This window comes from Gouania willdenowi, chromosome 7 (genome assembly GCF_900634775.1).
Source record: "Gouania willdenowi chromosome 7, fGouWil2.1, whole genome shotgun sequence".
Classification (NCBI taxonomy): Eukaryota; Metazoa; Chordata; class Actinopteri; order Blenniiformes; family Gobiesocidae; genus Gouania; species Gouania willdenowi.
The window spans coordinates 25760277-25784643 of NC_041050.1; the positions used below are offsets into that span (position 1 = coordinate 25760277).

Sequence of the window (24367 nt, forward strand, 5' to 3'; positions counted from 1 at the left end):
TCAGCAGGTCATCAAACTGGGCACGGGAAAGACAGAAGTAGCGCTGAAAGCGACTCTCGTCCAAGCGCAGCTCTGGTGAATCCAGAAACGGCGCGAGGCGCAAATAAAGCTAAGCCACTCTCTCAATAATGTAGAGCTGATGAACGGGAGTCGGAGGCGGCGTGTGTTATTCAGCAATGCCTTGACCAATTAGAATGCTTGACACAGTGTTGTAAAGCTCAGAACCTGTGGAAATTGGTGGAATCAAACACTACGGGACTAGGCTTTAGCGATGGCCAATCAGAGTTGGATAAAGGAGGGACCTGCCATTTGACGCAATGTGCTCATTGGACGGATTTCTCAACTGAGAAATGCCCGGATGTCTATCTGACAACATGATTTAGATTTATGAGAATATAGAGTTATAGAGTTTTATGCACATTGGAGCAACTTTTGTTGAGAAACAAAGGTAAGACACAATTTTCCATCATTGCTGACTTTTACCGCTGTGTATTTTCTGATTTTGTGGCTTTGTTTAGGTACGTAACATAACCGAACTGTACATGAGTGGATTCAGTCTGGCCTGTTGTTTCACGTTGTCTTTTGTTATAGAGCTCTATGTTTATTTTGTGACTCAGAGCAGTGAGTCCTTATTTGAACATAATGGCCTGGTGTGTGTGCTGTGGTCTTTTGTTCTGAATGTTGGCTACAGTTTTAGCTGAATTTCTTAGGATTGCAGAGAGGTATAGAATGTGTGATTTAATTCATTCTTTACAATATTTAGACCCGTGAGAGTCACAGAGGATGGAGCTGCCCCCGCGGGCGGGTCCAGTGGGGCTGAACAGGCTAAAGGCTAAATGACTCCAAAAATACACAAAACACCAATAAAAACAGACATAACTCTTTGTTGTTTCCTGTGTTAATGCTCAGATTGGTCATTATTCTAAATGCTGACATGAATGTTGATTATGTGACCTTCGGATCAAACACTCATATTTCAGTGGCCCCCACTGTGATAAATGTTGACCATCTCTGATACACAACATTGTCTGCTTTTAACACAGGATAATTTCATATTAGGGTCTTACAGGCAGAGGAGAATGAGAAAATGTAACGTTTGCATTAAGTGTGAACTTTGTGCATCTGTTGGAGTTAGCAGCTTTAGTTTTACTTACTCTTTGTCTGAGTAACAGCCCCTCTCTCTGCCTGAGAAACAGACAAATCTCCAGCTTGACAGAGCAGCAGTGAGGACAGACCAGGGTGGGCAAAAAAAAGAGGAAAACAAACCCAGAACAAACAAAAAGGTGGAGACAAACAGGTGGAAGGAACATGTAACCAGAGATGCATTAGTGGAAAAAAGTACACAGCAAATGGATGGATTCATACTGGAGTAAGTTTACCCTGACAAAAAAAACACAAAGTCATTCAACTTCTGTTGTCTTTTATTTCTTCAGTCGTAGCCATGGTAATGTATACTTTATTAATCACTAGAGGTCGACTTCAAATGACCGATGCAGATACCGATTTTTTTTTTAAATTTCAGCCGTTGGCCGATATCTAAAGCTGATTTTAGAAGCTGATATACTTTTTTTTTTTTTTTTTTAAAAGCACATTTATTATGAAAGACAATTGAAACACCCATATGATATAAATGTGGGGTCCTTCCGTCAGTCAAGCGGTGGCTGCAGCTGCCCACACAGGTGCCTGATCAAATATCCTTATCCTATTAAGGATATAATAGGATATTTGATCAGGCACTATTATCCTATTACATCGGCTTTTTATTTGTAAGACTATTGGCTTCTACCTCTCCCATGGACATGCTATTATTATTATTGTTACTTTTTTTGTTGTATATTCTACATCCGAATGGATGTTTTTTATGTTCTTTTTTCCTTTAATGGCTACTCTAAAGTGCTAAATATAAAATAAATAAAAATATAAAAATCTGCTGATGGCCAATCTTGAAAAAAGTCGGTCGACCTCTATTAATCATCGTAGTGAAATTCTTTTCTTCATTTTTCTCCATTTTCCCTAAGGGGTAGCAGTGGGCTGCAGGCACCCGGGGAACAGTTCCTTAACCACTAGGCCACCACTGCCCCAAATGACCCATGATTTTATTGACTACATCATTAACACCATTTATTGATTACAAAAACCTGTTGTTCTGATTAAAAATGTAACCCTCGGGGACAAAAGGGCATCACATCTGATAATCAATTCATTCAAAACTATTTTAACGTCCATCCATCTACCCATCATCCATTCATCCATCCCTGACAGGATGCAACTTTAATGTTATGTGGCCCTGCTGTGATAACGATTGCTCATCTCTGACTTGATGCTTAAAAAGTAAGTACAGCTGTTATTTACCACTTAATGTATGCAACAATAACACAGAAGGTTAGAGAACTCTTCAAGTGCTTGTTGTGAGCCTGGATCATTGTCCAGGGCAACAGGACACTGAACTCTAAACCAGTTCTCAGGGTAATGGCAGCTCCACATATTTAATTTATATTCTGTTATTTAGAGTGCCAGGGTCGCCAGGCTCAACTCACCAGTATTCACTGCCATTACTTTATGATGAGCAATACTGCAGGACTTTTTTAGACATTTAGAAGAGGAGGTCATATGAACATGATATTAAACTAGAGCAGAAAGAACATCATTGATGGACACTTACTTCCTGATGAGGAAGATGCCCGGCGATGACTGGTGGAGGTGCTGTTGGAGTTATTCTGTGTGCTGTGAGTGTCGGGAGGCAGCGGAGGAGGCGGAGGTGGTGTTTGCATCGGAGTGCTTGGGGGAGGAGGTGGAGGAGGAGGTGGAGGTGGTGGATTTGGAACGGATTCCTGTGCTGTGCCATTTTCAGAGCCAGGGGCAGGACTTTCGCTCGGCTCCTCCAATAACGTGGAGTCCTGCTGGGTGAAGAGCATGATAGATAGTACTTAGACTATAACATCTCGTGGCGTCTTTGATTTATTTTCATTTTTTAAAACTCTTTTAAAATAGAGCAGACATGGGATACTGGTGCCATCAGTCAAACTTTGACAAAAATACAGAAAATGACAACAAAAATACAGAAGATGATAGAAAAATAAACACAATTACAAAAACATACACATGTAACCAAAAACACACAAAATGACAAGAAGCACACACTCAATAAGAAATAAATTCACCAACTGACAAAAAATACAGAAAATGACTCCACAAAAACCCACAAAATATGGAAAAATAACTCAAGAATGAGAGAATAAATACACAAAATGACTTCAATAAAACACATAAAATGAGAAACAAATATAAAGAAACAGCAATAAAAATCAGTAAGAGGACTCTAAAATGACAGAAAATACAGAAACTGACAGAAAAAATACACACAATAAGAGCAAATACACAATACTCAACAACAAACACACAAAGAAGGAAAAAATCTGCAAATAAGAAATAAAAAAATCACAAAATAATTCCCAAAACACAAAACAATAAGCGCACACAAAATGAGAGAAATATACAAAATGACTCCAAGAACACACAAAAAAGATTGTTCATAATCATTCTAAATGCTGACTGTTATTTTAGGTTTTGAGGTGTTCTCCAAAGAGTTCAAGAACCCCATTAAAAATAAAATGGGTTTCAATTTTTAGGTATTTTTGGGGGTGGATGTTCAGGGGTCAAGTTCATATGTTTTTAGTACGAGTTCATTAAAGTTTGCTAGCTGCCACAGGCTTTCACTAGTTGGTGCTGAATTTAAATTCTTGCACAGCGAGAGATGCCTTCGTCCTCTCTCAGCCGTCTCTAATCAATTCATCACAACACAATGGCCCGTTGCTAATAGCAGGGCTAATATTCACTGCTCTCATGGGGAAAGGTTTAAACCATCTGTCTCTGCAAGTGATACTTTAACCCCCACCCTTTGAACCCCGCCCTCCCCCTCCCTGTGTGCACGCATGCGTCCCGCACGCTTTGTACGCGTGCCGTCTCTCTGCTGGGGGCAAAGTAATGAGCCGTGACATTTAACTCGACCTCGCCCCTCCTTTTATCCCTCAGACGCGTGCTCCTCATTGTTGCTCCCTCTACGTCTGTCACTCCCTTGAGAGGAACGGGGGGAGGGCAACAGCCAGATGGGTGTTGGCGGCACGTGCCGTTCCTGTTGATGAAGTGATCCATCTGCGAGGGTCCCTTTGAGACCAGGAGGGGCCCCACTGAGATTCTAATTGGCTCAATGTGGATTATAAAGCGTTACACCCTAAACATCAATCCCCCCCCACCCACACACACACACACTCTCCATACCCACAGGACTACAGCAGCATCCCTCAGAGACCCTGATGAGGATCCAACACACTATGGATTCATTTCCCTGCCTGTGAAGGAATGTAGCTGCCATTTCTCAGACAAAAGCAAACGTTATCTAGGATTTTAAACTTTTATCACAGCAGGGGCCACAAAAATGTAATTGTCTGATCCAAGGGCCACATTATGCTACAAAGATAGATTTCCTCTTATCGTGCCAACTTCTGGGATTAAATCCGTGTGTGGACTACAAAGCTCGCTAACGTCTCACAGAGCTAAATCCCTATGGTAACTTAGAATTAATGAATGAATGAATGACTAACCAGGTTTTGTTCTAGCTAAGATCTTAGCGAGTGCTAAAGCCCCGCCTCCTGACCAATCAGTTCTCTTAGAAAACAATCTGCCCACTGTTAGAAGATCCTGGTTGGTGCAGATCTGACAGCTTTAGGAAAGAAAGATTATTAATGGATAAATGCAATCCTTTCATTTACTGATGACATCTTTGAGGAAAGACATAGATTTATATCTGATGAATTGATGTACAGTCAGCTGATGAAGCCTGTCTTCGTATGCGTGGACGGGTGAAGTCATTAATTAATTAATTAATTCATACGCCAGTGAGGCTGACCGCATCAGCAGGAACATACTACAGACTGTTAAACATTGTGCTCTCATCCCAGTGTGTGTGATCGTGTTGTTATCGACCTTCGTAGGACAGCTTCTCTCTGACAAGGAATGTTTGGTTAGGTGAAGCCCGCTAACAGAGATAAATCCAGGATATAATTATCTTTGTAGCATAGGCCCTATGACAACATTTTTGGATATTTCTGTTGTTGTTTTGTGTTATTTATTGTTATTTTGATTCATTTTCTTGTAATTTTTCTGTAATTTTGAGTGTTTTTGGAGTAATTTTGTGCAGCAATTACTATTGAAGCCCCCTCAAAGTTAGACAGAGGACCGCATGTAGCCCCCAGGCCACCAATGTCTGATCTAAATGATGTTCTATGCAAACTTAATTTAAAGGGAAACATTTGTTTTACCATGCTAGAGCAGCGATATACAGTTCAACAATAATCAAAATAAACAAAACATATCCTGATACTTGATCAACAGAAGCTCTGCCAAATGTTTGCTGTTACAACTTGCAAGGGATCTTATATCTTAGTGTGATAAAAGATAATAAATAATGTATTAAGCTTTGCGTCTGTCTAGTAGTTTATGCTATGTTTTGTAAAACACTGTTGTGTTAACACAGACATTGGCAACTGGCATCCCGGGGGCTCTTGATCAATATTTATGCAGCCCCTCATAGTAAACGAAGAAAATGACAGAAAAGTAAACACACAAAATGACAGAAAAGTAAACAAAAACTGCAAAAACACACAAAATGACAAAAAAAAAACATACAAAATGACAGTAAAATACACGAAAAGGAATAAATAAATGATGTGAAAACATTAATCAACATACAAAAAAACAAAATGACTCCAAAAACATACAAAATTACCCATGACACATAAAAACCAAATACATAAAGAATGACTAATAAAAATACAAAACAATGACAAAAATCCACAAAATGACACCAAAAACACACAAAATACAAAAGTAACAGAAAAAGACACATAACAAAAATGGAAGTGACAATGGAAATAATGAGCTGGTTTGCATCCAACAAGCTCAAGATAACCTAAGACACAGGTATGGAACAGGCAAATGTTACAACCAGGCTATATACTAAAGACAACACACTAACATGAGACCTTATAAGGACTTCTAGAGCACAGCTTACGTTGTGTAATCACAGTATGGTATCATGCCAATCTATGAACCCAGCTGTGGCTCATACTTTGCATTGTGCGTGGAAAATCTAATTATAGAAGTCTTTAACATTAGAAATTCACTTTTGAATATTTCAACCGTATTCTGAGATTAGAACCTATTATGACACGATATTGTGTTATTCTATCAATCTGACATGGGCAACTATGTGGCCCCTAAAATAAATGGACAAAATGAAGGAAATGTACACAAAAAGGGGGAAAATTATCCCCAAAACATAGAAGAATGCATAACAGGAAGCCAAAAATACACAATTATTTTCTAAAAACACACAAGACAAAGACAACCATACACAAATTTTACAGAAAAATATATAAAACAACACTAAAAACACACAATAAGACACCAAAAACACAAAGCGACAACAAAAATACACAATAATGACGCCAAGGGCCTATGCTATGAAGCTAGATAATTATATCCCGGATTAATCTCTATTAGCCGGCTTCACCTAACCAAATAAGGTCTATTATTAGATAAAAAAAAAGGAAAAAAAAAACAAACAATTAAATAAACGCCAGTGAAAATATCACCTCCATAAACCCCATAACAACAACATACTACACACAATGAGAGAAAAACATGTGAATAATGTGAATGTCTGCTGTCATTATTAAGGCTCCATATATTAATGTCAGAGGATTGCTATGAGTAACAGTATCTCCAACATGGCAACATAACAAACAGTTCCCTTGGTTTACTCTTGCAGTCATTTCTAGTCAAACAAGTGGATCCAAAGGCCTATGTGTGTGTGTCAGCAAACTCAATGATTTTCTCATGAATGTCTGGTTAAATGAGGCGCTGGTGTGTGGTTCACCTCTTCATTGGGAGCCATCTTCTGTTGCCCCGGGGGCTCGGCCGTGACGCTGCCCAGGGTCTTATAGTAGTCCCCAGTGCTGGGCTGCTTGCTGAAACTCCTTGACTTCCGGTTTGAATCCACACGACGCAGTTTGTTGTGGGTTTCTCCAGCCGTTAACTGATAGAGAAAAGGAAAAGGTCACGACAACCCCTTCATTGACTTAAATATAATAGTATAAGATCATTCAATAAGATGATTTGAAAAAAGAATAATAATAAAAAAACTTTTTTCTGGAGTAAATCTAGAACACAGCAGCAGTAGCAGCAGCAGCAGACTGTGGGTGTTGTGTTCTGTTGTAATGGAAATACTTCAGGGTCATGGGTCAGCTTTTGGATCCTCAATCTCACTTTCTGTTTCACCATCGATCCCAGAACTGAAGAAGCAGTGTGTGAAAGGTAATCCTTAAGTCATGCTGAGTTTACCAAAGGAGCAACAGACAAGTGCTTTTAGTAGTCAAGTGTCAAGCAATGTTTCCATCAGTCCATGACATCACTTTTAGTTTAATCGCAGCTCAATCATTCATACAATGATACATACAGACATTCCTATCCTCGGCTACAGGAAAACAGGGTTTATAAAAGGACACAATCACTAGGCCTTTATGCAATTCCCTAATTCCCAAAGCTCTGGATTTGCATTTCTCACTTCACATAAATCCATCATTTATAACTTTAAAAGTAAATCAAATGCTGAATCTAACTTCTTTTAACACTTTAACACAAAGTAAACCCAGATAATTCATGTTTTTTCAGCACATAAAAATAAAATAATAAAAGAGTACATTTACTCTAATATCACTTGCAAGTACTTGGTCTCAAATGAAAAAATTTGCCTTTCAAATCCAAGCTTCACCTTCTGATTTGTGTTCATTTACATCTTGGCTCACAGACGTCATAACAAGTTAGACGAGAAACTTGAACATCTGCCAGATGTCTAGAAGAAACGATGAAGCGACCCCTTTTGTAATGAGTCTAAAATAACCAGTTTTTAAATGTGAACCTTTGGCTGCAATCTCTGAAAAGCCTCAGCATCCATCAGATGGAAGGTACGGGTGAGTACATAGTGAGGAGGGTCCACGCCATGGACAAAAATACACAAAAACATACACAATGACAGAACAATACATAGAAAGAAAAAAATATGTACACAAAAAGATAAAAATATATACAAAACCACAAATACACAAAAAATGCAAAAACACACAAAAAATAAATTCAGAAAAGTAAACAAAACAACACAAAATTATAAAAAAAATACACAAAAATGAACAAAAAAGCAGCAAAAATACACGAATTGATAGATAAAACACAAAAACAACATAATATAAAAAAGTAGCAAAAACAAACAGAAAAACACACAAAAGCAGCAAAAATTCTTCAAAAGCAGCAAAAATACCTCAAAAAGAGCAAAAACGTACTAAGAAAATGTACAAAGGAGCAAAAATATACAAAAAACTGCCAAATCAAACAGGATGACAGAAACATACATAAAAAAACAGCAAAAGTACACAAAATGACAGAAAAAGTAAAAAAAGGACAAACAAAATACACAAAACCACAGCAAGAATGCATAAAACAACAAAAATGTACAAAATGACAACACAAATAAACAATAAATACAACAAAAAATACACAAAAAACAGCAAAATACACAAAAACTAAAAAAATTACAAAATGACAAAAACACACATAAAGATGACAATAATACAAAAACATTGCTCCAAAGACACACAAGATGACTGTAAAAAAACAAAACAAGATGACACAAAACAACAAAAATATACAGAATGACAGAAAAAAAATACAAAATAACAACAAAAATACAGAAAATGACTCCAAAAACCCACAAAACAACTATAAACACACACAAAGAGCTTTGTTCTTTCTTGTGTTAGTGCTCAGGTCATTATTCTAAATGCTGACATGAATATTGATCACGTGACCTTCGGATTAGATACAATCCCACGCTGTGATAACAAGTTCTGATGAACTACGGCCAGGCCCGCAGAACATCTCCGCGCCGATTAGCAACTACCACCTTCCCGAAAATTCAGTCAAATGACTCTGTTCCACCGAGTAAAACAAATGAAATTGTGCGATGTAAAATCGTAATCTACGTTGAATTGTCTTTGAAATGATATATCACATGACTATGTTCCAATAAATTTAGAAATTACCGGAAAAGAGGGTGTCACACCCCCCCCCCCCCCTTTTCAAAAATGTCTGCTGATAGAATGTCCATGTCAAATTACAGCCCGATTCAACAAGCATTAATGGAGGAGGAGTCATTTGGCTACGTGCACAATATGGCGTCCAATAATTTTCTGTCCCAGTTTGTGAGGGCACCGATTTTCGGTCCACTGTTGTTGTTGTTACGAAGCCAGTGAGCGGAGGAAAAAATTAGCATGTTCGGTGTCCAAAAGAGGTGATTGGTCTATCAAAGAGTTGGAGGTTCAACATTACACTGTTGTGTACCTAGATCTACCTTTTCTTCACAGTATAATTCCTGTATTAGCTTCGACTGCTTCCCTGCTGGTAATGCAGCGCGTCAGCAATGGCTAGCCAAAATCCACAAGAGTGTGTAGCTGGCATTTATTACGCAGTGATATTGTGTTTACGCCAAATTGAAAACGAGGACCTGCGGAGACGATTTGAGCTGGCTCTAAGTCAAATAGAGCGGCTGCAGCTGCGGACGTGTTTTGAAGCGCTTTGCTAACTCACATGACCAAATTCACAATTATACTAGGCGAGTTTAGATTTCATATTCGCTTCCGCTCTGCCGACTTAAACCTTCTCAAACCCATCACCAAATCAAAGCATCGAACACAGGGGGACTGAGCGTTCGCCATTGCTGCCCCAACCCTCTGTAACTCACTCCCCATTCACATTAGAAACTCAGACTCACTGACCATCTACAAAACACTGCTCAAAACGCACCTTTTTCAGCTCGCCGACAACCCACAATAGCACTCCCATTCTTTGTTTGTCTGTTTCAATTTTGTAAAGTGTCTGAGTTTTTTTTTTGAAAAGCGCTATATAAAACGTATGTATTATTATTATTATTGTTATTATTCTGTATTTAGTTATAGTAAGCGGTGCATGTAGTATTCATAGTTAAAGCTGCAGTGTGTGAGTTTTGTGAGGCGCTCCACGCTCCCTCCTCCCCTCCTGAACGAAACTCACGTGCACGAGCACACTGTGGAACTGTTTGCGACTGTTTTCTCTATAGAGACCAGTAAAAAGTGGAGGAACTTTACCTTGTGCTATTGGAGAGTTTTCTGATGTTTTAGAAACACGAAATCAGGTATCACTCACTGCTGTGAGGACAGTAAGAGGCTCAGAGTCACAGCTGCTCACACACAAGCAGCCGAGCTGGAGCAGATCATAGCACACACACTCTGTCCACACTGCAGATGTTTTTAAGAAGCTATTTATTCCGTCTGTTCCCACTCTCTCTTTGATTCGGGGCGGACTGCGCTGACTGAAAGCGTTTCAACTAATGCCATACAGAAAAAATATGCATGGTATATACATTTTTTCAGAAGCATGACGCGCTTACAGCTAAGTTGCTAGACAGCTCCATACAGTGCTGCTGGCGTAGAAGAGCCGTCACATACTGTACTTTCAAAAATCCAAAACTATTTTTTATGCAACAAGCAATTTGAAGAATGCGGCCCCCGGGAGCCCCCTGGCACCCCCATGGCACATATGGAGTAATGGCCTCATTCATATATGGGTATGTGTCAATGATTCAGTACCACCAATTGTCGCAATACTTGACTCACAAATGAATGAGAAAACAACTTTATGGAAATTGCCTAAAAAAGGGGCCCTTGGGCCTCTAATCAAATTGTGTGAGACATAATCGTAATCTACTTTGAAACAATATATGTACATACAGGTACATACACAAAATTTGTTCTCTGCCTTTGACCCATCCCTGAGGAGCAGTGAGCAGCCATGGTCATACACCCGTGGAGCAGTTGGGGGTTAAGGGACTTGCTCAAGATCCAACAGTGTTGGTCCGGGTGAGGCTTTGAATCGACGACCCTCCGATTACAAGCTCAGTGTCCTTAACTACTAGGAAGTTACCAGAAACGACCCTATTTCAAAAAAAGGACTCCGAGCTTCTCATATTCATTCATAGAGCATTCATACCAAACTGCAATCTGATCTAACGAGAACGAACGGAGGAGTAGTCATTTGAAAAATGACACATACGGGGTAATTTGTCCCCATTTATATATTGGTATGTGTCAATGATTCGGTACCACCAACCGTCGTAATATTTGGCTCCTTTGGGCCCCAAATCAATCATCGGGCTCCGAGAGTCGATGCATACACATTCATAGATTATACCTACCAAAAATCAGCCCGATCACGAATAACAGAGCAGTAGCGATTTTAACTAGTGTACACAAAAGAAGAACAAGAACAAGAAGAAGTAGAAGAAGAAGAACAAGAAGAAGAAGAAGAAGAACAACAACAACAAGAACAAGAACAAGAAGAAGTAGAAGAAGAAGAAGAAGAACAAGAACAAGAACAAGAACAAAGTGAGTGGCGTTTTAAGTCCGGTAGACCAACCTAAAAATTGCCCATCTCTGGTTTGGGCTGTCCACCTACACATGTAAGCACAGACAGCCCCTCTCCCCTTTCTATAGATCCATCTGTCACCATGAAGTCATTGTTTGTGCTTTTGTACATGTACACACAGCAACCACTTTATTAGGTACACTGCAGGCTCCTAAAGTCCAGAATGTATTTGTCCGGCTCTGCCTAGAGCAGATCAAACAATATGTCAAGGAGTAACTTTCATTACTAACTTCATATCGAGAGCTAATGACCGAGTAGCAGTCGATGTAAAATAACCTGCAGGTATTTCACCGCAAACTCCAACCTCTCTGGTGTGAGTCAGAAGAGCGTCATTGTATAGCGTGGAACCTTTTAACCTATTTCATTTCATTTGCATCTGGTCATGCAAAAGTGTCAGATCATGAATGGATAGCTAGTGCAGTTGCACCAAGTTGGTCCACAAGCATGGAAAGGTAGAAGAACAATATTGCATCTGCAAGAACGCAAAGAAAGTCATGTGTGAAAAAGATGCAGCACAAGTTCCCTGAACAACTACTTTTAAACACCGAGCTTACCTCTCGACATTTAACATTTCAAACTGAGGAATCCTTTGTGATCAAACATCTTGTAGATGCCATGAATAAAGTAAAATAAAGTATAACGAGTAGATGTAGAACAATGGATGTGACCTGTAGTTTTCTCAGGCTTACCTCGGTCTAAGTCTTCTCTGTCCGTCCACAGAGCAGCAGTGAAGCACTAAGCGTCTGTCAGCGGCTTCACCTCCTTCTGCTCGTCACTCTACCTGCCCTCTCACTTTACCTCCGGGCTTCATCAATAATTGGGCCGACCGCAGCAAGTGGGAGTGATGTCACCGCCAGCCCACAGACCAACCACTCCCCAACCCTGCCCAGTTCATCTCATGCAAACCACAAAGGCCAAGCTGTGTGCTATAGCCTGAGAGTGATTGGCTCCTCTTGAACAATGCATACAATGCTGGAGGATTTAGTAGAACATTCTAGATTACAGGCCATTGCATGAGCAGCTAAAATACTTTGGGATTAAAATATCAGAGTCCAGGAGGAGAAAGGATGCAGAAGAAAAGCAGTCTTTGTTGGAAGGATTAAAGACTGCTTGAGTTAATACATAATTTGATGTAAAACCGACAAATTATGCAGCACCAACACGTATACACATGACATTTTCTCTACATTTTAAAGTACATCTGCTAAGTTATAAATATATGTGTATAGATGAATATTTTGTGGCTCCTCATAATTAGCAGTAATTAAGAGAAGATGTGCACTAGTTCATTGTTATTTTATGTCTCCATGTGCGCTGTTTAAAAGTATTATCAGGGGCTTTACCGTCCTTATGTTGACAGTTATGTTATTTTCGTTTAATTGTTGATGAGGATGTGTCACTGGTTGGTCACATGGTACAAAGGGGAAAGGGAGGAGGCGGAGCTAATTACTCACACACACACAGGTGATAGTGCATGCACACAGACACAGAGGTTACCATAGTGACACTCACTCTACTTGTGGACTTTATGCTAGAAGGAGAAGTGACTTTGCAGAGCACGCATACACGCACACACAGACCATTAATCATTTCTATCTTATGTTAGGAATACAAGTTACCTTTGTGTGATACACACATGATTCTATACACACAAAGGCATTAATCTAACATGTTGGAGCATCAATTTAGTTTCGTAATAGTTTATTTCCAACATGTAAAAGAAATCAGAAAATAATACAGTTACAAACAGGTAAAAAAGTAAATAGTGTATAAAAGACAACACATGAAAACAAGCAGTGAAAGGTATTTACTTTATAAATTCACTATCGACCTTACTTCTCATTATAATCTATACAATATTTAATTTACTGGACTTGTTCTAATATTTTATTATTAATCTTTATCTCACATATAGGCACATACGTACACATACAAAGACAATCTGAAGGTGGCACCAACAAATAATGAATAAGTCAATAAATACCCAAATGATAAAATAAATAATAAATATTTGACAGAGTCTGATCTTAAATCCCAAGTTTCAAAACTACTGTGTCATAGTTTTAACATTTCTACTTGTTAATGACTGTTGATAGTAAACAGACTTTATTAATATAGTGCTTTAATTACCAACAAACTCACATTGAAGTGCTTTACAATATCAGCCACATTGACCATTTCATACAGCAGTGGTGACAGAGCTAATTTAGCATTGAGAGCAACATATCGGGTTAGGTTCAGGTTCAGGGTTCTCATTCATTTATTGTGTTCTACGTAACTCTTTTCATAACAACAGCCAAAGCCTTAAACAGTAAGGGTGGGACAAGATATCGCAGTATTAAAACGTCACAAGATATATCATCGATGGTACGAAAGTCATCACTTAAATGTTGACATGTCCATGATTTAGACTGGCATGACTTGTCTCTGTTGTGGTACTTTCTGCACAGATTTAGACAATTTCATGAACAATATTTGAGAGAAATAGTGTTAATGTGTGTATAGAAAATGTTTTAGATCTTTGAGTTCAGCTCATGAAAAATGGGAGCAAAAACTGGTGTTGGGTTTACATTTTTGTTCAGTGTAAATACCAGTTTGGGGTTAGTGGCCAAAAAACAAAGAGCTTTATTTATGGTATATGAGAATACATTTGGTGACCAGTTTCTCTTCCACTACAGTTGAAAGGCTGCAGCTGATGTTCTGATGTCGATACACATCCTCATTGCTGTTCCCTGCAGCTCTGTGTGATCTGTGGCCAGGTTATCTACTGCAATTAGGATCAAACTCGTCACATCCACTGTTCTGCATGTCATCCCAAAGGCTTTGGCGGTAATGAGCATCTCTATGTGCCTAGTTAGGCGTGTTAGCACAATAACATCATTATGGGCCCCCAGACAAGGCACATTGTTACAGAGGAGCTGTAGCACCAGTGATTGGACTCAAGGGAAAACAGTCTGAACACCATGTTCGCTCCTCACTTCCACTGTCATCATGGCAGACTTTATTACTGAAAACAACTTATGAAAACCACACAAATCTAACTATCATTTTAGAAAAGGAAAGCTAGAATTAAAAAAAACTATTTGTTTCCTAAAGCAACTAGCTACACCAAAGATGATCATCTTCTATCATAGCGGGGCCACAAAAATGTGATTGTCTGACCCGAGGGCCACATTATCAACATTCATGTCAGCATTTTAGAATAATGAACAATCTGAGCATTAACTCAGGAAAGAATATAAGAAGGTTTCAGTGAGTTTTTGTTCTTATTTGGGTGTTTTAATTTAAGTATCTTGGATTTTTTTGTAAATTTTTTGTACATCTTGTTCAACTTTTGGGTAATTTTGTGTATTTCTGCTGTCTATGTATCTTTCTGTATTTTTAATGATTTTTTGTCATTTTGTGTAATTTTTATGTACTTTTGTTTATTTTTCTATGATCTTTGTACATTTCTAGTCATCTTGTCTGTTTTAATTAATTAATTGTGTGGATTTTTGTTGTCTGTGTATTTTTTTGTAATTTGTATGATTGTTAGTCACTTTGTGTAATATATTTGTCATTTTGTTAACTTTTCTATGATTTTTTTGTATATTTCTATTAATCATGTCTGTTTTCCAAAAAACTAATATTCTGTATTTATGTTGTGCTATATATATTATTTTCATTGTCTTTTGTCTATATTTCTGTAAATTAATATATTGATTTTCTTCATTTACTTTGAGGGCCACACAAATTGCCTATGTCTGAGCTACTCAAACTGAATCTTTAATGTCACCGTTTACTTCTCTTACCTCGTTTTGGACGCTCCGGCTCTTGTTGTCCACATGCCGCAGGTTGCTCTTTACCTGCAGGAACTCGGCGGGCGACGGCTCCTGAGGAGGCTGAGGAGCCGGGTAGCTCGGTGGAGGGGGAGGTCCAGGAGGGGGCTGCGGAGGAAGCGGGGGTGGATACGTGGGTGGAGGTGGGGGTGGCTTGGAGGTGGCATCAGAGGGAGCCTTGGACACATCAGAGTCGATGTCTGGGTTGAGCATGTCCATGTATGCCTGCATGTCTGAGATGGCAGACTCTGATGCTCCTAAAGGAGACGAGCACAATTTCAATTAGAAAAGAAAGCCTTTGGAAGGTATTCATGGATATCCATTTTAAAAAGCTCCTTTATTTTGTCTGAGAACAAATGTGTGAGAAGACACCACTAGGGTGCAGCACCAGCATGGAAGGCTCATGTGACACAGTAAAAAGTCACCTGTTGCCTGATAAACCACAGGAAATACAAGGTTACAAAACAAATGCCCCCACTCTGCCATTTCAATGTAAACAATGGGAAATAGAAACTTGATCAAACTAAATATTTAATTAAAAACCTAATGAAAAGAACTGTAGTGCAGAAATGAGCAGCTTTTATCACAGCGGGGGCCACAAAAATGTGATTGTCTGATCCAAATGCCAACGTCAGTTTTTAGAATAATGATCAATCTGAACATTAACACAGAAGAGGCCAGAGGGGTATTCCATAAAGCGGGTTATGTTCAAACTCTGAGTATGTTCAGGCTCAAATGAGGGAAACTCTGAGTATCCCATTCCTAAACGCGAGGTATGTTCTTCTCTGAGTATGTTACCATGGCAACATTGTCCGTGAACTAAACCTGGTCGCTGGCAGGTTTTTTCAAAGAAACCCTGGGTTTCTACCTGGCTCCGCCCACCTAAACACCGTTTCTGAACACTTTAATAAACCTTAACACTTTGTTGTGTTGCTTTACTTTTTTTTTTTGTGCAAACGGTAGTTTTCTTAATAACATTATGGATACAGATCATTAAGTTAAAGACACTGAGAGGTTGATCTGCATTAAAACATCTACTGACGTCTGTAGTAAAGTTCCCTGAATACAAACCTGTGGATAATATAAAGGAGGAGATGATAATTTAAATGAATCCACTTTTAAGGCTCGATTATTGTTTTATATTGTTAGACAGTTAAATCTGTAACTCACACCTCTATGATGGCGCAGTGAATTGTGACGCTGTTCTTGAACGTGATGGGTCACGGGTTCGCGTCCCGCTTCAGTGTTTTTTATATGACATTTTTTAGGACGTCGAGATGACTCTGGCGACAATATTGCATTAAAAATCAATATAATTGATTCGATATCAAGCGGCAGTCACTGTCTTAATATCCAGTGTAACAGGAGGGCTCTCTATGCAGACATCCTATGCTGCTGTCACGCTCGTCACGTCACTGAAGAGATAAAGTGATGAAGCGACCAAAAAGTGTGACTAATCACGGGAGATTTAAGCCACTATAGTCACTGAAGACTCAACACAACTTTAGAACAGGTTCATATTCCTCAAACACCGGCTTATTTTTCACCCATTAGGGTGAATAAATCACTATTTTCTGGGTGGTTGTCATGGCAGCTCAAGTCATCTTCGATCCATTGATGATGGCTTTTTATCGCGCACGTGCACGTAAGTAACCCAAGGTTTACATACTCAGGGTTGATTGATCCACCTCATACCAGCTGTACGTGCACGCACGCGATAAAAAGCCATCATCAATGGATCGAAGGTTACACAAACTACCATGGTAACTACCCGGAAGAGTGTGATTTATTCATCCTGACGGGTGAAATAAGCCGGTGTTTGAGGAACATGAACCTGTTCTAAAGGTACGTTCACACTGAAAGTCACTTCAGTGACTATAGTGGCTTAAATCAGCCATGATCAGTCATGCTTTTTGGTCGCTTCATCACTTTTTCGCTTCAGTGACGTGACGAGCGGGGAATAATATGAACAAAATGTGTTTGAGGAGATGTAGCAGCAGCATCATAGGATGGCTGCATAGAGAGCCCTCCTGTTACACTGGATATAAAGACAGTGACTGCCGCTTGAAATCACATAATTTATATTGATTTTAATATAATATTGTCACCAGAGTCATCTTGTGTATTTTTGTCACTTTTTTCACATTTTTTTGTAGTCTGTTTTTGTTGTCTTCTTGTGTATTTTTCTGAGGTTTTTTGTATGTCTTTTGAAATAATTACATTTTTTTGCTGTTTTGTAAATCTTTCTGTCTTTTTTGTATCCCTACTGTTCTTTTGCATATTTTTGGGGGTAGTTTTGTAGTTGCATTCTGTGTTTTTTGGAATAATGTTGTGTATTTTTGTTATAATTTGGGTATTTTTGTTGTAATTTTGTGTATTTTTGTTGTGATTTTGTGGATTTTTGTTGTAATTTTCTGTATTTTCTGAAACTTTGTGCATTTTGTAGTAAATATGTGTATATATGTTGTAATTTTGTGCATTTTTTTTGTACATTGTTATTTTTTTAAAAATCTGTTGTGCATTTTTGCTGCTTTTTTTGTTTTTACTTTGGGGACGACACATAAATAGGCCGAGGGCCATCAGTTGCCCATGTCTGCTGTAGTAGCTCACCAGCGTTTCTTCTCATATGTTGGACCATGTTGTGTCTGTGGTGTGTAAAGAGCTGCAGACCTGAGTGTGCCACTGTGTTCAGCTGAGCAGGGGGGCCTCGGGATGTGGTCAAGCTGCTCCTTTTCTCTCCGGTGCTGGACTGGCTGGAGTTGGCGGAGTCGTAGTTGGACATGGAGCTGGATGGGGAGTTGATGTCGAAGCGCGCTGCCTGGCTCACAGGCGGCATGGTGGTGTTAGGGGACGAGAGGCCTGAGTCTGGCTGCTTGTACTCGAGGTCGCTTGATGGATCCCGAGACAGAACGCGGTGCTCCACACTCTGTCACAGGAGGCAGGCAACATAAACTGAATACAGTGCCAGTGTCGCATTGGCTAAAAGTACGCATTTGTTACACACGAAATAATTAAAATCAAGACTGACATTTTCTGCTCTTTGAGCCACATTAAACCATCAATAAAAACAAGTTCTACCCTAATGTAGTTTGTCCCAACATTTGACTTTGTAAGACCCCAACAATATCCAGGCATTAGATGACAGGTACAGTCCCTGCAGCATCTTCACTTTAAAGCTCGTTGATTTTGTGACAATTTTTGTGTAACGAAGAGGAACGTTGTGGTGTTGTTTGTGAGAAATTACAGGATTTTTGAAAAAAAAAAAAAAAATCAGCATTTTTTGCAAATATTACGATTAAAAATGACTGCAGTCGTGTGAGTCGTGTTAGCTTAGGAAATTTGTGAGCCCCTGCCAATAATGTGGAATTTCAATGAATTCTTTTATCTGGAGGAACTGAGATATCTACAACTGAAATATTAACCAATGAATTAATGAATGAATTGGATATTTTATCATTGGAAAATATAAAGCATAAGACTTTATACATTCTTTAAAGATTCAATTAGCATTGATCAAAAAAATACATAGACAGATTTGAATGTGATCAATGCGTACGACAACATGATCACAGTTCTGACTGGATTTCATCCAGTGTAACGAAATTACAGTTTTGTTTTTGTTAGCTGACAAAAATATCAATACATTTTGATATTGTCATTTTTTTTTAATTTAATTCGTCATAGTCTAGTTTTAATTCGACAAAATGAACAGTTTCCATCCTTCAAAAATAAACGCCATCAATGAAAATAGCCAATGTTGTGGCCTTATTTTCCTACAGAATGTTGAAGATTATCAAACTTACCCAAAAAAAATTAAGCGCATATATTCTCCGATATATTTATATTTATGAATGCACATTACAAAATAACTCAAGACTTCGTTTTGAGTTGTATCTCTTCCTGAAACATTGCTTTAAGACATGGAGTCGTCATGTTCTTCAAACCATCGTTGCATCATCGTCGAAGGTCTTTCATTTTTACAATCTACTCCCACAAGTTCAAATCTTTTTTCAAAAAACATTTAGTTTCCTATTAACAGATGATTCAACCTTTAATCTAAAATATTGGGTTAATAGGATGACTTTAAAAAAAAATTCTCAGGAATCACAGATACTTTGAAGTGACAGTAGATTTACAGGAGCAGAGCAGCATTATGAATTTAATTAGTGCACACTAATGAAAGCTCTCACAGCTGCTCGTACAGGCTCAGGGACCCTTAGCTTTTCCCACAGCACGAGACTCACACGGCCGAGCATTCCTCATGGGTGTCGGTACAAGCAAAGTGAAATTATGCTTCTCATGCAGACATGGAAGCATGTGGAGGAGTTTGTTATTATTATGGCCACATGAGGATTTCATAACATAAGAGCATCCAATTTGGCCCGCAGGAGAAAATAAAAATGACAGAGAAAACATTATTTATTGTGCAAATTACCAAATAATCCAGTTTTACAGTAGATATCTGAAATTCACCAATTTGATGAAACACTACAATATTTTTAGGGGCTTTTATTTTTCCTTTGTTTATATCACATGAATACATGAATGTCATTTTTAATTGCAAATAGTGGAAAGAACTCAACTTTTCCACAAGTCTTCTCACAAACAATTTTACAAAATTCCTCTAAATTACACAAAAATGGGTAAAATCAAGAATTTTCTGAAGTGAATTGAACTGATATTGAAAACTAGGGCACAATGAAGTTAAAATGTTTCTTTTTTCCCACCCAAAATCTGTGGCCCACTAGAAGTCAAACTGCTCCATATCTGGCCCCTGAACTAAAATGAGTGACACTCCTGATATAAAAGATGAAAGCTTTCATGCAAAAGAGTAAGATTGACCATTTCATTTTATTTATTTTTTGTTTAATTATGTTTTTTTTAATTTTTTTAATTATTATTTTATTTCCTTACTGGAGTGAAAAAGTAATTTTTACTGAAAAAATGTAATCTGGAAAAAACTAAAATTGATCCATAGGGCCCTATATGTTCCACATGAGCTTTCATGCCATTTCCTGCAAAGCTTTCATCTAAAAAAATTAAAGTCACTTCAACTTAAAAGTCTTCACTGTGAATTTAATCTTCAGTCTGACCTGTGACCTGATCTGTTTCCAGAAACAGAGTAATTTCAAATTAAACAGGTTAGTGGAAATCCAAAGAGGAAGATGGAGGATTCTGTGGGAAGTTACGACAGCACTGAGAACAGGATCGACTCTTATACATGGATGTGTTTAAGGCTGAGGTGGAGAACCAAAAGTCCGCATTGTTTGGGAAGATGAAGAACTTGGAGGAAGAGAACCGGAGGCTGATGGAGGAGAACAAAGAACTGGCAGAAAAAGAGGTCTACCGGTTGCTTGAAGCCAAGCAAAGCAGATGTATTTGTGTCGGGATTTTATATTGTGCTTTTTCAGAGACACTCAAAGCGCTTTACATTGATGTGCATTATTCTTTCACTCCCAACACAGTGGTGATAAGCTACTATTGTAGCCACAGCTGCCCTGGGGCAGACTGACAGAATTGAGACTGCCATAGTGCCATAGTCGGCCCCTCCGACCACCACCAACAATCACTCACACACCACATTCATACTAGGCAATGTAGAGAGCAGCATTCGAACCCCCAACCCTTCGGTTATTGGATGATTCTAATAATAATATATATATATTAATTGTAGCTAACACATTATTTTAAATTAAGTTTTTTACTTTCATTTTTGTTTAATTATAGTTTTCTTTTTTATTCATATTTATTTAGTTTCCTCATAGGAGTTGAAAACTAATATTTTCAGAAAAAATGATAAATATGATAAACATCTCCTCTTACTTTATCCCCCAGTTCCACATGAGCTTTTATGGCTTTCGTCTAAAACACGTGTCAAACTCAAGGCCCGGGGGCCAAATCCGGCCCTGGAGAGCATCCAATTTGGCCCGCAGCAGCAAATAAAAATGACAGGTACACATTCACAAACCAGGTCCATGATTATTTTTATTAAGCTATTATTTTAATTAAGTTTACAAATTTGAAGGAATTACACAAGATAGACACTAAACAGGTCGATAAGTGAACTGGAGTAACAGTTTAGAAAGTCAGGAAAAACTGAATTTTCAGCTTGTGTGTAGCATTAGCTTTAGCAGCTAACTCGGTGTTTCTGCCTCGGAGACCAATACCACATTTACGTAAAAAAAACTTTCAATGAATCAAAGCTGAAACGGATAAAATGATCTAAATCTCTGTCAGACTCGCTTCCTACACAGTCAGCCATGATGAGTTTATCTCTCTTGACCTTTGACCAAACTTCAGGAGTTTGACCTCTCACCAGTCGGTCAAACTCCTGAAGTTTGCAGACGACACGACCATCATCGGTCTCATCTCTGATTCTAACTTCAGGAAGAACCCAGTCCCCCTCACTCCCCTCACCCTGGGAGACTCTACAGTGAGCTCTGTGGAGTACTTCTGCTTCCTGGGCACCATCATCACCTAGGACCTCAAGTGGGAGCTGAACATCAGCTCCCTCATCAAAAAAGCTCAGCAGAGGATGTACTTCCTGCGGCAGCTGAAGAAGTTCAGTCTGCCAACAAAGATGATGGTGAACTTCTACAGCTCCATCATCCAGTCCATCCTCTGCTCCTCCATCACCATCTGGTACGCTGCAGCTACTGCCAAGGACAAGGCCAGACTGCAGCGTATCATCCACTCTGCAGAGAAGGTCATCGGCTGCAATCTGCCCTCCCTCCAGGACCTGTATGCCTCCAGGATTTTGAGGCGTGCAGGAAAGATTGTGGCCGACCCCTCCCACCCCGGTTATAAACTGTTTCAATCTCTCCCTTCTGGAAGGAGGTTTCGGTCCATCAGGACCAGAACCTCCAGACACAAAAACAGCTTCTTTCCCTCTGCCACCATCCACATGAACACAGCCCCAGTCACCCACTCTTGTTTTTCTTTGTTTCGTGCACCATCTACCAAGACAAATTCCTCGTACTGTCCTTAAAACTGTACTTGGCCATTAAACATTTCTGATTCTGAACAACTGAATCAGTGCGAGAGTGTGAAAAAGCTTATTAGGCTAACTCATCATCATCGTTGCACGTTGCTCTCTGGTTGCACTGGTTCACCGTGTCAGGAAAGAGAAATGTTAACCGCGCGCAATGATGATGTTTGACATCAGAAAAGAACAGTTGTACATATTTTCATTTTTTTATTTTCTGTTACATAACGTCATTTTAAAATCTGCATGAATGTGAGTGATTCTGATTAAAAATAGAGCAACAATTCTTTTTTAGACAGAGCTCTACTATGATCAGTGCTATTTTTAGAACATGCCTCGCGGGCACCTCAAGTGGTCCTCCCGGGCGACCATGAGCCCGCGGGCACAGCGTCGGTAACCCCTGATTTAAGATCAGATCCTCTACAAAAGTTGTTGCGTTGTTGAATAATCAAAGTTGTAGTTTTAATTAATAAATATATAAATACTGAATATTCATATAAACCTATAAATCTATATAAACCAATACATATTTCCAAACATTTTTGATCCATTTATCCACAGGGACTTAATTCCATTTCAGGGTTTACCAGTTTCATCGTCTTTCCCTGTTTACATCATTTTACTGGCTATTAAACTTCCTGAAACTGTACCAAACTAATATAGAATTAACTAATTTTATTTATTTTATATGCTTCAGAGAATTAACGAAAACTGTATGGTCACGCTGAAGTCACACAAGATTCAATCGCGAGAGCTTAAAATGTACGTTAGCTACGCTGCTAACACTCAGCCACATGTTTTATGGAGAAAATCCCATTGAAATGTGTGATATGATCCCTGAACATTATTTGTGAAACCTTTAATTACTGCTAACTGGAGAATCACCCTCAAGTTTTGCACCAAAGGTTGCACAGCCGTGGGATTGGAGGTGCTTCTGCTGTGACGTGTCACCAGATAAACTGATCACCAGTTCAGCTAATGCACCAACAGCCAAACCTGTCTTTTTACCAGAGTATTTTCAGATTTGAATGTAGTCATAATAATCTGAATCAACCAATTAAAAACAAGCTCTGCCTTCATTTTCAGCCACAGGATAACATGATCACTCGTCAAACTGTAACATGTAACATGAGATTTTAAAATGGATTATCAGCTGAAATATACAAACTTTCTTGACATTCTTTCACCTGTTTGAAATTGAAAAATAGAGTGTAAATGTGTAACATTGTCTCAAAACATGCATGTGAAATATTTCCATGTCATGATGGGACCTGATTTTAAATAGAAAGAAAAAAACAGGTGGATGTCTGTTTGTCCATCCATTAAGATCATAATATAGTCAAAAGTAACTGATAATTGTGCACGTATGTAAGGTCAAAGTCGGTTGATCCTACCATGTTTTCCACAGTGCGCAGGTATTTGGCACACTGGGAGTGGCCGTTGTATTCAGCCAGGTCTGCTGCTGTGAAGCCGTCCTGGTCCTTTATGCCCAGGTCCACCCCGTTGACAACGAGGATCTGACAACACTGCACGGCGCACAGGACGACAGCGTTGGTTACAGTAATCGTTGTTTCAGAACTCACAAAAGTCAGACTGCTAACAGGTTTGGTTTGCACAGCAAACAATAGTGAATGAACCAAACACGACTCAGAAATGAGTAAAAACCCTTAGGACCGTGGTGTGATGGCACTTCATGGTACTGTACAGTACTGCTTTTACATTGAAATAAAGACGGTTGTGTTGAAATAAAGTTAAATTTGGGTTTAATATATTAAATATACACATAAATTACAGTAGGTTTAGTTTGTTTCGTATACCAGTGGTAAAAAAATGTCCAGTAAATCTGTTATTGATTTAGTCGACTAAAATAAGACTAAAATTAAAACAAATCTGATGACTAAATCTTGACTAAAACTAAATTAAAATTTCTTGTAAAACTTACTGCCGTACATATTCCCTAAAAAGAAAAAAAATATTTTTTGTTTCATGATTA

General features: G+C 38.7%; 1 protein-coding gene across 4 annotated transcripts in view; it reads right to left on the reverse strand.

The window, feature by feature from the left end:
- espn (espin) overlaps positions 1 to 24367 on the reverse strand; it is a 75268-nt gene that overhangs the window by 25401 nt on the left and 25500 nt on the right. For 2 of the 4 annotated variants that reach the window (XM_028453695.1, XM_028453692.1), the window contains exons 5-9: positions 23769 to 23900; positions 18060 to 18315; positions 15363 to 15646; positions 6938 to 7096; positions 2663 to 2900 (exon numbers count right to left, since the gene is read on the reverse strand). In XM_028453695.1, the coding sequence (XP_028309496.1) occupies positions 2663 to 2900; positions 6938 to 7096; positions 15363 to 15646; positions 18060 to 18315; positions 23769 to 23900 (1069 nt within the window). Of the gene's footprint in view, positions 1 to 1154; positions 1209 to 2662; positions 2901 to 6937; positions 7097 to 15362; positions 15647 to 18059; positions 18316 to 23768; positions 23901 to 24367 lie in introns of all 4 variants that reach the window. The other 2 variants (XM_028453691.1, XM_028453694.1) reach the window with 2 other exon arrangements.